Here is a 16348-nt window from a genome sequence, read left to right on the forward strand (position 1 = left end):
TTTATCCACATTTTGCCATACATTTCACATTACAGCAGTCTTGGATGACCCAGCACAATGTTTTTAACCGCAGATTGGATAAAGTCCAAAGAAGGTACCAATGCAAGAGGTCTAAAAAATACCTACAGTAACTCCTCACTTAACGTTGTAGTTAAGTGCCCCCAAAATGCCACTTTAAGCAAAACAATGTTAAGTGAGGCAAGGAGGGAGGCAACACAACAGATGCATGGCTGTTGTGGCTGTAAACACTTCCCTGTGGAAACTGAACATGATGAACCCACACTATCATGCTGCAGCACGCTACTCTCCTCTCCAGACTGCTCACGAACAACTGCCCAGGTGCCAACTTTCCAAAGTGCCAAGGAGTGCGTGAGTGTGAGCAAGTGAGGCAAAGATGCGCATTTCCCCTTTAATTATGCTGACCCACCACCAGTATGCTGCTCTTTTAAGTACTGTAGATCAGCAAATTCAGAGGAATCAGTAACTCAAATGTTAGCTTCCTCACTGTTGTATCCTGCTTTGCAGAAACTGAGTATGGAGTACGGAGCTTGACTGGGAGGAGAGGGAGGCACTCTCCTCCCCACCCCAGCAAGCAGGAGGCTCCCAAGAGCAGCTGCAAGATAGGAAGCAGGCACAGAGTGGCAGTGGGGAGAGGACCACCTGATTTGCTACTGGACTGCTAGTGGACAAAGCAGGCAGCAAAACCATGTCATAAGTGAGCACTGCTCAACTTTAAACAAGCATGTGCTGTAATAGATAAGCAACATAACAATGAAACAACATTAGCCAGGACAACTTTAAAAGGAGTTACTTTCAGCATTTGATCCTAGATTTAAGAATCTGAAGTGCCTTCCAAAGTCAGAGGACGACAAGGTGTGGAGCGTGCTTTTACAAGTCTTGAAAGAACAATGTTTCAACGAAGAAGCTACAGAACCTGAACCACCAAAAAAGAAAAATCAACCTTCTGCTAGTGGCAACTCAGATGATGAAAATGAATATACATTGGTTTGCTCTTCTTTGGATCGTTGTCAAGCAAAAACAGTCATCAGCATGGACGCATACCCTCTAGCATGGTGGCTGAAGCATGAAGGGACATCTGAATCCTTAACACAGCTGGCACTTAATATCTCACAGCACCAGTTACAACAGTGCCATGCAAAAGCCTGTTTTCACTTTCAGATGATACTGAAAACAAGTAGCAGGCAGCAGTACCTCCTGCAAATTGTAACCAAAATTGTTCAGGCTATCACTCAGAAAAACATGAAGTAGGATTGAATGTACTTGTAAGCTCTAAAATTTTACACTTTTATTTTTGAATGCAGTTATTTTTGTACAAAATTCTACATTTCTAAGTTCTACTTCCATGATAAAACAGCAAGGAGTCTTTTAGCATCTTAAAGGCTAACAGATTTATTTGGGCATAAGATTTCATGGGTAAAAACCATCTGGTCAGATGCAAAAGATGATGAAGAGGCTGTGTCTAAACTACATCCCTTTTCTCGAAAAAGGGATGTAAGTTAGACACTTCGAAATTGCAGATGAAGCCGGATTTAAATTTCCCGCACTTCATTTGCATAATGGGGAGGTTAAAAAGGGGTTTTTCGAAAGAAAAACAGCTGTTTGGACAGAGATGGTTCAAATATAAAACCCTTTTTTGAAAGATCCTGTACTCTTGGAAAAAATGAGGAGTACAGGATCTTTCGAAAAAGGTTTTATTTTCAAATGATGCCTGTCCAAGCAGCCATTTTTCTTTTGAAAAGCCCCTTTTTCGAAGGGGGAAAAAAAAGCCACACACACAACCCCGCAGCAGCCATTATGCAAATGAAGTGTGGGAAATTTAAATCCCGGCTTCATTTGCAATTTTGAATATCTAATTTACATCCCTTTTTCGAGAAAAGGGATGTACCCAGAGACTGCACTATAGTTCTTGTACTAGGTGAACTGAAAGTACTATTTTTTTTTACTGTGCAAATATTTTAATAAAAAATAAAGCAAACATTGTTCACTTTGAATTCTGTGCTGTAATTGAAATCAATATATTTGAAAAAATAGAAAATATATTCAAATATTTAAATAAATGATATCCTATTATTGTTTAACAGTGAAGTTAATTGCAATTCTTTTTTCAAACTGCTTCGCAGCCCTATTTTCACCATTGAAAATATACTATCTGGTAACTTAACTCTACATGTCACTAATTTGTAACTTCAGTCAAACAAATATATCAGTTTATAGTAGATATTTAAATATGAAATAGATAGGATGCAAGAGTATACACTTGAGTATTTTCATGGTTCTCTTGCACAGTATTTTCATCAGTTTCCTATTATCATGCTAGACAAGCTATGTTTTGTTAATTGCATTAATTTCCTACCTGTTGCATAAGGAATGAAGCATTTTTCTCCTTTTGCCTGATCACTTTCAAGAAGCTCTGGAAAACATGGGCAAGTACATCTAGGCTTGGGTTACCAGCTGAGAGCAAGTTTAGTTCTAGCATACAGATTTCAGGGTATATTAATTCTCCTTGATTGATATTTTCAATTAGGTCACTGGAGTAACTTGAAGGAACTATGCATCCTGCTTCTCTTTTAGATTCTGTTCCTGGGGGGGAAACAAGCATTTTGTTGATTGTTTAAGTTTATTTTGTTTATTATTAAGAAAACATACTTAAAGTATTTAACGCAAAGACAAACTAGCTACAGATAAACAATGGCAAGTGGTGGCTTTATTAGACATCTTGTGCAAATACTTCAGATAAATGAAAAAAAAAAAAACTATGGAAGTCCCCTCTTAGACAGATTTTAAAAAGCTATACAGTTAGTCCTAGAAAATATATAGGAATGTGCATCTAATATCTATGCTACACAGATTTACAGAATACATGGAACCACTGACAGATGTAGTGAGATTTCAACTGCAGCTCAACTATAACTGAAGCATACTTTTAGATCAAATTATTATACAAAAAGCAAATATTTGCACTGTATGGTTAATCTGAAAAAATTAATTTTGTAGCAATGGATGTGCTACAGAAAAGTTAGTATATATACAAAAATTAAGATCCAACTAGAAAATATTTTACAAGGAAAATAACATTGTAAAAAAGTTAAGCATGGATTTTCAAAAATCATACTTACTTGTGTCCCTATTTGGAGGAGAAATTGCTTCTAGTCGAAAATCAATAATACCCATTAATGAAAATGACTCAACAGTATTTCAAAGCCAATTTGACAGAAGCCAAAAATTAATGCATAAAACATTTCACCATGCCATTTAAATAAAGTAAAGTAATGTGAACTGCTACCCTACCTGCAATAAAGGTATTGCATAATGCAAAAATAACCTGAATTAAAAATCAATTATGGACTCTGCAATCCATTCTACTTTTGCATGTTAGGAAAAAGCTGAGTACTCCACATAAATCAGGGTAAAAGCTAAACTATAAAATAAAGATGGCTTTGCCTGATGTTTTTGAAGTTTTCATTTACCTTCATCCTTGCTTTCACTGTCCTCACTTTCACTGTCAGCTTCATAGCCTTCTTCTTCAGCAAATAGTTTAAAAGTACAGCTCTGCGATTCTTCAGCTTCTTCAGATAGGTCTTCAGGTTGGGATACAGATTCCTTTTCAGTATGATGGATCTGTGACATCCATATTGATTTAAAATGACTTAGAAAACGTATAAGCAATTGTTTCACTTTCATTCAAAAAGCCAAATGATGTGGGATGTTCCAGTTCAGAATTACCTTTGCCCATGAAAATGGAGGGACCAACATAGCCTGTACCACCTATTGGGATGTACTATCTCTACAAACATGAACCAATCAGTCACTTTAAACACACACACACACACACACACACACACACACACACACACACACACACACACACACACACACACACACACACAGTAGGGGATGTTTTTTTAAAAAGCAAAACATGTGGGTTAATTTTTTATCTGGTTAAAAACAAAACAAACAAAAACAAAAAACCAGAAAATTTATCATTTTAAAAATAAACAGGAAAAAGGAATCCATGAAGGGATTCATGTTCTTACATATTTGACTTCATGGCAGCACTAACTATTAAAATGTGAAGAAAAAAAAAATCAGAGAAGTCTGGTTTCCAATCCAATACCAACTGGCTGACCCTGAGCAAGTCTCTCAACCTCTTTTCTTCCATCTCCCCATCAATAAAATGGGGATGATAGTTCCATACCTTACGGCCATCTTATGGCCATTGGGAGAGAAACAGTATCAGCCTGCCACACTGAAAATCTTCCTTGAAAGTTTTTTTTGGGGGGTGGGAGGGGGGGAAAGGAGGGGAGCGAGGGTGTGAGTGAGTAGGAGGAAAGAGATTCATCCTTGCTGTGGAGTGTAAAGTGAACTGAAACAAATTTCAGATCTATTCTCCCTGAAATAATGCTATGATATCCACAGCTTCTTTGTTTTTCCTCTTGTACGTAAGCAATTTCATTTATGAAATGAGCAGTGAATAAAACAAGCATCCTCTAACATCCATCCATGAGGGAATAAAGACACCACAAAATATTACTAATTGTAAGCAAGCCTGTGCACATACCCACTGACAATGTATGCCTTCTTATCTGAGTAGCACGTATAGTCCCAATCCAACAAATCTTTACACATGCCAGTAACCCTCTTAGACTAAACACAAGTATTCTAGTTTGAGTGTTAATACTGTTGCATACCTTCTCAGTCTTCTCTTCAGAATGATCCAGATCAGCAGAATAATTTCCCAACGCTACTCGAAGCAGTGAATCTAATAAAGGTTTTGCCAAGTAAGTTTCAATTGCTCTTGACCGAGCAAGCTGATCCCTCATTTCAAGTAATATGTCTTCCAGACTCTCACTCTACATGAACAAAACAAAAACCATCTATATGCTTGTTGTTCTAATTGTGGCTAAATAAAAACAAAACAACTGTACTATATTCAGTCCCACTATTTATACAATGATTACTGTATCTTAATTCTTTTAGCATCTTCTGTCCACCAAGAACCTCTTATCTAAAATGGGTTGAATTCCAATGCCATTTACATTTTCAGCCCTTTCCCAATCACTGGAAGATCTGAAGTATGAAGATCTGTTACTATTTCTCATCCAGTAAATCAAACAATATTTATGATACTAAAAATGTAGGCAACACATTACTTCCTAATTAACAGTACTTTGACCTCAATCTCATTCCTAAATGTCAAACCAAGCTGCTTTTCCAAGGCATATTATCAGATGAAACCACAAAATACTGGATAAACTGAACATTTTGGGCAATTTGAAGGTCCATAACTATTCCAACACCAATAGATTTAAGTAATGCAACTTTTCCTGTCTTCTAGGAATTCTTCTTTATGCCCCTCCCAGACGCATGCTCTGTCCTGAACTCTCCTCTGTACTCCTTTCATTGTTTCACCTACTATTAACTTCAAGTTGTTATTTTTACTTCACTCTATAACTTTAAAAAGGGTCTCTTTCAGCCCATTGTTACCTACCAGCTTTGTGCTCTTGGGGAGCCAGGCCACAGTACTCATGGAAGACACCCCACTCCCCTGCATAAGACAAACAATTCTCCCCCCGGCTTAGTCAGAGCCAAACCCAATACAAAAAAAGCAATAAAAAGGTGGGGTATACACGCCTAACCCCCTCCAGCTTAAACAGATTCCAAAGCAAGAATCACACTGCACTCTGGGACACAAGGGAGAGAAGCATTGCCTTGGGGGAAATCTCTGCTCCCAGTGCTAGTGAACCCACATCTGCCCACTCCCAGATCAGTAATTATCAGACCAATTTCAGTAATAAACCCTCTATTGGTATCCAAAACACCGAAACTGCCTAATTGCATTAGGAGTTCCCTCTAGGGACCACTCCCCATATCCAGGAATTACCAGTTTCTATTGTCTAGCCTAAACAACTTTAAAATACTCCCCTGAACTATTCTTTTACCCATAAATTAATCTAGTGTACCTTCTTGAATCACTGTTGTTTCCCCATGAAAACCCCTACCCCAGGCTCAAGTAAAGCATTCTGATGCCTGGATCTAAATGCAGCATCAGGTCCATTGGGACTTGATTTTCTCCATGACAATTGTGCTTGCCTCCAATACTCCGGACCCCCAGCTACCCTTCCCCACCTGGGAACTTCAATCAGTTCAAGTTTAATATAGTAGTAAGATTTCCCCCCATCCTGGTGAGGAATAGCCTCTGGACTTTGCTTTACGTGATCAGTTATGTTGCTAGCCCTAATGTTTGTAATCAGATTTAAGTTAGATTGAATACTGTAACTTTTGTTTGGTTCCCCTTGTATTGTTACGATCTAGAAATACCTTTCATGGTTAAGGGGGTTTTGTTTTAGCTTCCCCATTTACTCAGCAACAACACTCCTTGTACTTAAGCTGAAGATTCCTTTGTCATCCAAAAATCCTGTATGGGGTTTGCTCATTAAGTGGGTTACTAGCATAATGGTTGTGGTCTGAAAGTAGGGATAGGGAGGTGCTGCACCTGAAGACTTGAGGTGGCAGCTTAAAGTGCTGTTTAACCTGAGTCCAAGGGCATATGAGGGTCACAGCTTGGCTTTGCTGTCCTCTCAGACATGCTCTGGTAGCAGGTGTGAGAGTGAGCTCATCTGATTCTAGGGTGGAAAGAATCCAATACCAGGGATCCTAGATCCTGCAGGACAGCACCATTGGGAAGGAACAGGGAGAAATGAAGCTTCATATGAGAACACAAGCAGCACGTGGATAGAATTATAACTGCCTCCTCACCTCCAAGAGTAACGGTAATAAATGAGCAAATCCCAAAGTTAGCAGGCAAATCTGGTAACACTGTGCACGAAACACTTTTTTCTTCAATATATATACCCTGTTTATATAAATCTCCTCAATGCATGGACCTAACTGCCTTTAAGTGCCAACCAAAAAAATGGTACTTTATTCTCTCCTAAAATGAATTTTCATTGAGTTACTGGCAAGACAGTATTGTGCATATTATATCTTTTTAATATATTTATGTAAGTGACACATTTACCTGGTGAAGCAGCTCCACTTCTACTTTCTGTTGGGTATTATTTGCACTGTGTAGAAAAATAGTCAGCAAAGCTTCCAAGAGTCTTATACTCTGAAGTGACCACTCATTTTCTTGCCTTACAGGCTTCTTTAGTTCGTCAAGCTCCACAACAGTAGCAACTGAAATTTGTTCCACTCTCAAAGAAGAATCACAGGAAACACATTCAGACACCAGTTGTCCAGTAGCATAAGGATTTTCATCAAGACTATTAAGCTCTGGTTGTGTAAACTCTTTGTTCACAGTCAAGTGATATGAATCTTCTCTGAGAAGTTCATTAGGAAGACTGCCACTTAAACCTTTATCATTTTCACTGAAAGTTCTCTCCTTTTTCTCTTTCACCTTTTCTTCATTTTTAGCAAGTTTCTGGATTATCATTATTATTAATCTATGGCAAACTTCAAAGCCACCAAGCCTATGGAACTGTCTCTGGAAAACTGAGCTGCACAAATAGATCCAACGACACATGGACCAAATGTCTGCTGCCCTATGAATATGTTCCAGGGAAGGTAAAGTAAGGCTCTCTAGTGATAGACATGGTAGCTTGTGACTCAAAGGCTCACTTGCTGTACTGTCATAGCCTGATGTATCTTCAGAATCATTAGCTGAATCCCGATCACACTCTTCTTCTTTACTTACACACAAAAAAGCCACACAGAGAAATAAGTTGATCAAATTGACATGAATATCTTGATTGACACACTTTTTCTTCTTTGGATAAGCTTCTCTGAGGCCTGCATAAAATTTGCTAAGGCTTTGAGGAACATCAGAAATCTGTTGGCTATGAAAGGAAGTCACTACATCTAAAATGGATTCCTTCTGGTCATTATCAATACCCTCTAGTTCTGGCATTGTTTGGTCTTTCTGCTGAGCTTCAAGGCAGAATATCAGTGTTTCAAATACTTTCAGCGAGTGACTTCTTATAGAGTCCAAGTAATTCAATTCAGTCATTTGATTTACTCCATTAAAACTTAAGAACAGATTTTGTATTATCCTATGGGAGCAAGCACACACAAACTTTACTATTACATAAGCTGGGCATAAGCAGAGCTTTCTAGATTCTGTCTCAGACACTAGTAGAACACATTTTACTAGGATTCAACAAGAAAGTTATCTTCACAATAAAATGTACACCCAAGTATTATGTAACAGGTTTATAAATAAAGTAAGATTAGAGTCAATTTTACCTTGACTCCAACAAGGGGCTTATTGGCAAGAATACCTTCTGCATTACTCTGGAGTCTTGATTAAAGATAATCCAACTGATTGTGGGACAGAAGCCACACAAACTTGCTACTCAAACAGGGAATGCATAAGGGTGACTACTATAATGCATTGCATGTGGATTGGAAGAAGATAGTGTTTAGGGCCGCAAGATCATTTTAAAATTAATCTCTGTGGTTAAACTAAGTTTATTCCATAAGGTTTGGAAGTTGCTTTTATGCGATAGTTGTTCTTTAGCCTCTGTTTTTTTAAAAGAACACTAATCGTTTAGCATTAACAAACATGTTAAATGAAGAACAATTTTGGAATGTGTCATTGTACCTCTTCTCTTCCTTTCTGAAAAGCACAAATTATCTTTGAATGTAACAATTTGGAATGTTGTGTGACCACAGTTAGCAAGAATTTGTTTTAATCTGCCTCAGGTCCACAAACAAATGTACTTTTAATTTTATCTGAAATATTTTTACAAGCAGGTTTTTGGGTCTGATGCATTAAAAAAGTAATGTCAAACTAGTGATTTACCACAGAGGGGAAAAAGCACCTTTTCATGCATTAACCCAAACTCCATGTATATCTATGCAACCCCACAAAAAAGTTATTAGTTCATACAGAGCTTTGGGTTAGGATATGTAACTCTTGTAGATATTAATATATTTCTGGAACATCACATTTATAACAACGTTCATCTTCCCACCTCACCCCTGCAATGAACTAAGAACATTTAGATATGAAGTAGGCTACGGAGTTAAGACATTTATAATCTTATTTATCCAAATATGATGTCCCTAACTAAGGTGAACTGCCCAAAAATGGACACATCTGACTTGGACCTGCACAATTTCTCTTGATTATTATAATCATTTGATGAAACCTATGCTCTTTGCTGCAATTGAGCAATGTGTTCTAAGTCACATTGAATCATTTCCTTTTCACCACCCATTTTTTTAAAATCAAGCCATATAAGAGATGCCTTATATAACTTATTGATTCTAGACTTCACTTCTTACTCCTTAATCTTTCAATTTTCATAAAGATCTTGTTTTCAAACAGCTTTTAAAATATCAATGTTAACCAGAATAGCTAGATTTTGCCACTAACAGTTTTCTCAGGATGTTATAAGTTTGATTCTATTATGCCTCCAGAGCAGTCTATCTTTATAACATCACTTCAAATAGATTGCAACCCTGAAAATTTCAGGTAAACTCAACCGGGCCACACAGAACCACATTCTATTGCAGGAAGGGAACAATACATCCTTGTTTGTGCTTTTAGCATATACCATACTTTTAAAATATAAAAAAGCCTAGATGTTTCCAGCATCTTCCCTTTATGTTTTATGTTTTACAACTGCTGCAATTATTTAAACTTTTTTTTTTAAACGAAAGTAAAGGCTTTCTATATTAAGATACTGAAACTGAAAGAGTGAAGCAACAAGGAAGCAGTTCCTTATTTTTGAATTATAAACAATCTTACCCACCACACCTCAAATATAGTTTGTTAGAATTACAGATGTATTACTGTTTCTATGAAGACACTGCAACGGCAAACATCACATTTTATTCTTTGCAATCTAATTCCTTCACAAAAATAGCACATGAACCTATTCCACACTCCTAGCAAACCTTTGCTTGAAAAGTAAGTACAGGTTGAACCTCTCTGATCTGGCATCCTCAAGACCTGACTGGTTCTGAACCAGAGTATCTTCCAAACCACAGGAGGTCAATATTGTCTAGCAGAGTTACCAATACTTCCACTGCTTACTGGGCTGTTCAAGGACAGTTAAGAGGTAAATGAGAGCTAAACAACAGCAAGAACATAGAGCTAGGACTGGTGGCAGTAAACAAACTTTATGGGACCATGGGAAACTTGGCCTCACCCATGAAAAGTGGATACCCAACTAATTAAAATCATTCCAAATGACACATGTTTCTGGACCAGAGAGTTCTAGACTAGAGAGGTTCTACCGGTAGTACAGAATAGGATATACAAACCCATTCTGCATAAAAGTTTTACACATTTCACTTTTATAGCACAGATACCATCATCCTAGATCCATGCCACTTTGGGGTTTATGAATTATTAGCAAAAAGTTAGGATTAAGACCTTTAATTATTTACATGGTCCCTATTGCATTCACTTCCATGTGCGTACTGCTCCCCAACCTCAAATTCATTATGTTTTAATCAGTAATTAAGGTACAAACATTTCTGTAATTTACAGCTACAGTTTTCCTATTAATAAATACAAACCTTGATTTAAATAATGCAGGTAGGGTCTGTAAATAAATTTGAAGTACCTCCTGAGGCAAACATCGGCTGTGACAGCTGCATACATGATTACATGCTGCAGTTACACCTAGCTGTTGAGAGTGATGAGCTAATTCAACACCTCTCTGGAGCACTGGGTTATAAATATAGTTGTATAACTTCCACTGAACTACTACATTGCCCTTTTGGATTAAATGGCAAATGTGGCTTGCTATCTGTACACTGCGTAGCTTGTCTTCTTCGAAGGCAAAGTCCTGGTAAGCCTCCAAAGCATCCCACCTCAATAACAGGTCTTCAGATCCACTACTAGGCAAAATCCCTTGAAACCTATAAGAAGGATTTGAAAAATGTGGTACAAGACCAGTATCAGTAGAGCTGTTTTGCAGGGTATCTTCTAGCTCAGCAAGCTGGTCACAGTCAATAGTACAAATATTGCAGGCTGCCTGCATAATTTTTTGAGAAACTTCAGCTCCTCCCAGCTGATCCAATATGAACTTATTAAGGATGCTCAATATGTGCTGTTGAAAGTTTTTTAATGCTGGTAACTTGGAAGCTAGAAGTAACGGAGTAATCACAGACTTTGGGTCCATACAACAGCATATTCCAACATTATGTATACCTGACAGAATCTGAGCACAAGTGCTGCTCAAAGAAACTTGCTGCAGCAAGTGGAAGCATTGATGAGCACAAACAGCAATGCAACAGCAGCGTTCAGGATAATGAACTTCTCCATCTACTACCTCCTCAAAGGGGTTTTGGGAAACCTGGCTTTTAAAAGCAGACACTGGAAGCCCTGAGAGATCTCTGTGATGATGCATGAAGTGAGAATATTCACATCGCCTATGCCTTTTTCTTGTACACATCGACTGATGAAGTTGTTCTGATTTCACTTTTTTGATAGTGCTGATTATTTTTGTAATGCTGTTGATTAGGACTGTTAGATGTTCTGAGGCTTCAGTAGTTATTTCCTCCCCCTTGGCGACCAGCCATTCCATTTGAAGCACTGTGATTTCAAACAGTTTAAATCCGTGGTGTTGTATAAACTCATGAATGAGATCCATAGCTTGACTAAAATAAAATGGATTAGAAGCTGCACTCTGAAGACAACAGATCAGAATCTGCAAAACCCCTTCTAGAAGCTCAGGTAAAAGAAGGGCTCTGTGGCAATAGTTGGAGAATACAAAGTTACCATGAACTTCCTTTAGTGTTTTCTTTTGTGTTGGAGTGAAACAATCAGACTGCTTTTCCAAACACGTGCTAATTTTTAAAGCTGCTTTAAGTAAGTCTGTTAAATTTTTTCTCAAGTTGTCAGGCATAGTTTCAACACTGGTGATATCTATGGACAAAAGGTGAAGAACTGTTCTAAAGAGCATCCTTTGAACCAGAGCCACAGGTTCTTCTGTCCAGCCTGCAGAAACCACTTCACTTTCTGCACCATTACTTATATTGCAACAGTCTGCAAATCCTGATAAGTATTCTGTTAAGGTGGGCACAACAGTGGCTGCAAGTGCAGAATTGTGATTCAAGGTAATATCAAATTTACATACTTTTTCTAACAATGACAACAAGACCTGGCACAAGTCAAATGGTGAGTTGCCCATGCTGGTGACAACTGCTGCTGAAACGGAGTCACTTAAAATCTCAGATTTTAACTCTTGCACTGGAATGCTCGGCCTGGAATTTTGTACTGGTTCTCCCAGTGATGGATCACCTGTACTTGCAAGGTAGTTGTCCCTTGGTGGGTATGTTAGAAAAGGCTGCAGGATTTGGGATCGTCTGTGTTTAATCATTATGGTACTTCTGTCATCTGAATTGCCTTCCGAATCTGAAGTGGACAATTGAGATTTTCTTGCATCCCTCACAGAATACCGTTGGGTGGTTTTGCGCTGACGCCTAGTTTTTCGAGACAAAGAACTGAATTTTACAGGACTCTGAAAACTTAGTTCTTCCTGTGTAGAACACAGAGAAATTGAATGTGTGTCTTTGGTAAGGTGTATGCCAACTGTGAAGGGTAGATGAAAATCTGTTGAAAGAAAAATTAACACATACATTACACTTCAAAGTAACACAAACTTATACTTAATATATTTACAGTGCTTAATAACTTGAACATATGTATTTTTGGGATACATATTTGATTGATGTGTCCGAAGGTTTCCTACAGAACATGCTTTTCTTTTCTTCAATCTTTAACATCTCGAAGTTAATTAAACAAAAAAGCTTCATCACAAAATGATTATTTACAACTCAGATTCAGGAATCTGATTTGCTTATTCTCTAAAAAGGAACCACCAAATTTAATTTCTTTTTCTTATTAATAGGAATCTGGACTTTTCATTTTCTATATATTTCTTAAACAGCAGCTGCATTTTATTTTCCTTGCCTAAATCAACATAAACTAAGTTTGAGATAGAAAAAAAATATATTTAGCTAAATGTAGTTTCGAAACCCTTGCTCCCTATTAAAAATCCCCCACTTAAAGACCCACAATGACATCCTCCACTCCAGCTATATCAGAACAATGCAAACAGCTACTTGAAGCTCTTCATTTTCATTGCATTAACAAGTTGAATGAGATTGCTTTTACAAGAAAGTAATTTGTTCATATAAATACCTAATGAAAGAATAAGCACATACCATAAACAGCTGTACCTGTTCACATTATTGTACAAAAGCTGTCTAACTCATACCACACATTTGAAGTATAAGTAGGACTGTCAAATCATCACAATTAACTCAAAATTGATCATAATTAATTGTAATAAATTATTTAATAATGTGATTTAAAATGTTAATACCAGTTGAACTTTCTTTGGATGTTTTTCTGCATTTTCAAATATACAGGCTTCAATTAAAATACAGAATACAAAATGTGCAGTGCTCTTTTATATTATTTTTATTACAAATATCTGCATTGTAAAAACGATGCAAGTATTTTTAGTTCATTTCATATGAGGACTGTAGTGCAATCTCTGTTATGAAAGTGCAACTCACAAACACAGATTTTTGTTACATAAATGCATCCAAAAGCAAAGCAATGTAAAACTTTATAGTCGATTAGTCCAGTCAGTCCTACTGCTTGTTCAGGTGTTTGCTAAGACATACAAGTTTGTTTACATTTATGGGAGATATTGCTGCCTGCTTCTTATTTACAATGTCACCTGAAAACAATAACAGGCATCAAGTGGTACTTTGGTAGCTGTCACTGCAAGGTACATGCCAGATATGAAAAACATGTGTATGCCCCTTCATATGTTTAAGTTAGCTGTATGCCTGGACTCAAATTGCATCCAATAGGTAGGTAAACATGTATAGGATGCCTCTACGTAAGGAAGTTGCACAGAGCCCTGAAAATCTGTTTTATATCCACGGGTATCCGCATCTGCAGCTCATTTTTGCAGATATAGATGTGGATACAAACTTTGCATCTGCGCAATGCTGTAACTGTGAAACTGTACTGATGTAGCCAATGGCATAAACTCTAGTGGAGCCCAATTTCAGAAATTTTTACTCTCGACTTAGAGCTCTGGGAATGAGAAGAGACGGTAAATAGCCTGTCCCTTGGTCTATTCTAGAGTTCAAACCATTCATAGCATCAGTGCAGTTGCACTACTGCTTAACACCAAGTAAGAAGTAGTTCTTGCTGATCCTCATTCATTATAAAAAGGCACCTTTCTGGTGCTTGCTTCATGCAATAGGGCAGTGTTTCCCAAACTACGGGCTGCGGCCCCATACCAGGCCACAGGAAAAAAAATACTGGGCATCAGCATGGCTGCAGGGAGGGGAGCGGAGTGGGCTGGGGGGAGGAGGTATGTGTGTGTGTGGGGGGGAAAACCGGCTGCTAGGAAGCAGGGTTGGGGCAGTGAGGCTGTCCGGCGAAGATGGCCGGGGGGCGGGGGAGGAGGAAAACCAGGCGGGCAGCCAGCGGAAGCAGGGCTGGCTGGGGGAGATTGGGAGGACGGCGGGAGAACCAGCCTCCTGAAGCAGGGCTGGACGGGGACAGCAGGGCTAGCCGGGGAGATTGGGAGGAGAAGCGGGGGAGAATCAGCTGGGTAGGGAGAGCGGGGCTGGTTGGGGGAGGGAGGAAAGAGGGCAGGGGAGACTGGTGGGGAGTGGGTGGGAACCGGCCACTGGTTCAGGGCTGGACAGGGCAGAGGGAGGAAGCGAATCAGCCGGCAGGAAGCGGGACTGACCCGGGCTCATGCAGACCAAGGCACATGAGTGAGTCTGGCACTGGGGATTCCATTTTGCCCCGCCCTCCCCCCCGCAATACCCTCCCTTGAGTAGTTGCGAACTGCCTGGCTGGTAGGCACACTCACGCAGCGTTAGCACATCTACCAGTCAGGCAGTTCGCAGCTACGGACTGATACACCTAATTATAATAAAACTTACCCAATTAGAAAATACAGGACATTTTATATGTCCGGTATGTTCTCAATTTGTTTCCCAGACAGAACCCTCCAATACCAGACTGTCCGGTACAAAACAGGACACCTGGCAACCCTACCCCTCCTTGCAGCCTCCCTCCTAGCCAAATACCCTACGCCCAATCTGCTCCTGCTCCCGCCTCCTGGAGTGCCCATGCGGCACCGAGTCCCCGAAGCCCTGGCCCAGGCTGGGCAGAGGATGCTGCTGGGTGAAACACTGAAAATGTATCCATTTTTAATTCTTTTTTTTATATGCGTTTATATGTTTGGGCTTCAAAAAACAGTACTGAAAAAAACCGATTCCAACTAAAGTAAAATGTTTGGGAAACCCTGGTCTAGCCAGCTTTCTATCCATCTTACAGTTCATTTTTCCAATCCATATTCCCTTAACTTGCTGGCAAGAATATTTTGGGTGGCTGTATCAAAAGCTTTGCTAACGCTGGAACTGGGGGCTTTGGGAGGACCAGAAAACTTATTTGAATATTCATCATTTGCTTAATGAATATGCAAATATGTGTTACCGGTCCTCCACAAGCTCGTGAATAGATTTACTGGTCCCTGTGTCACAAAGTTTGGGAACCCCTGCAATAGAGGATAATTTGCAGATGCGAATTATGAAAGTTTATCACAAAAAAAATAGAGAAGCATCTACACCAAAAAGTGCAGTTCAAGAGTCCTTAATGAAAGTAATGAATATTTCTTGAAGTTTACACCACACTAATAATGCTAGCTAGGGATTCAAACTAGAAAGTCACACAAATATTGTATACATTGTACATGAATAGCTTTGGAACATTATTTTTAGTGATGCATTAACTAATCCTGACAATGTCATTAATTTATCACATCTGCAATCAGGCTTGCATTTGTGTCAATCTGGAAATTCAACTTGGTTTGCATTTCCAAGATGGACAATAAGTTACCTATAGACTATTATACTTGCTCTAAGTATGGTGAATCTACATATGGTAAGAAGACTTAGATACACAAATGACTTAAATATAGATACTTTAGCCTTTCCTCTAGTGGGAGAGAGTATACAGAACTGAAAAAAAGGAAGTCATAGGTTGAAATCTGAATCACTACCTGATGAAATTCCTTATTATGTATGATTTTGAATCCAGGATATTTTTAATTTTCAGCATACATGTTATTGCAATATATAATTTTTGCTATGTTTCTGGTAGTTTGGTATGATGAAAACATACCTATCACTTTTTCTTCTTGGACAGGTATTTTCCATACCAGTGGTAAAAGCGACAAGAGGAGAGTTAAAAGTTCTTCTCGACATGTCAGCTCCTAAATTGAAAATAAAATATCTTTAAAGATGTAACATTCTTTAGTTTTACAGAAAT

At 38.5% G+C, this 16348-nt stretch overlaps 1 protein-coding gene across 5 annotated transcripts in view; it reads right to left on the reverse strand.

Annotated features, from left to right (window-relative positions):
* LYST (lysosomal trafficking regulator) overlaps positions 1-16348 on the reverse strand; it is a 153916-nt gene that overhangs the window by 109280 nt on the left and 28288 nt on the right. For all 5 annotated transcript variants that reach the window (XM_006122067.5, XM_075924800.2, XM_075924801.2 and 2 more), the window contains 6 exons: positions 16202-16292; positions 10549-12589; positions 7040-8069; positions 4710-4871; positions 3489-3639; positions 2375-2601 (listed from right to left, as the gene is read on the reverse strand). In XM_006122067.5, the coding sequence (XP_006122129.3) occupies positions 2375-2601; positions 3489-3639; positions 4710-4871; positions 7040-8069; positions 10549-12589; positions 16202-16292 (3702 nt within the window). The remainder of the gene's footprint in view (positions 1-2374; positions 2602-3488; positions 3640-4709; positions 4872-7039; positions 8070-10548; positions 12590-16201; positions 16293-16348) is intronic.

This window comes from Pelodiscus sinensis, chromosome 3, assembly GCF_052426305.1.
Source record: "Pelodiscus sinensis isolate ZL-2025 chromosome 3, ASM5242630v1, whole genome shotgun sequence".
NCBI lineage: Eukaryota > Metazoa > Chordata > Testudines > Trionychidae > Pelodiscus > Pelodiscus sinensis.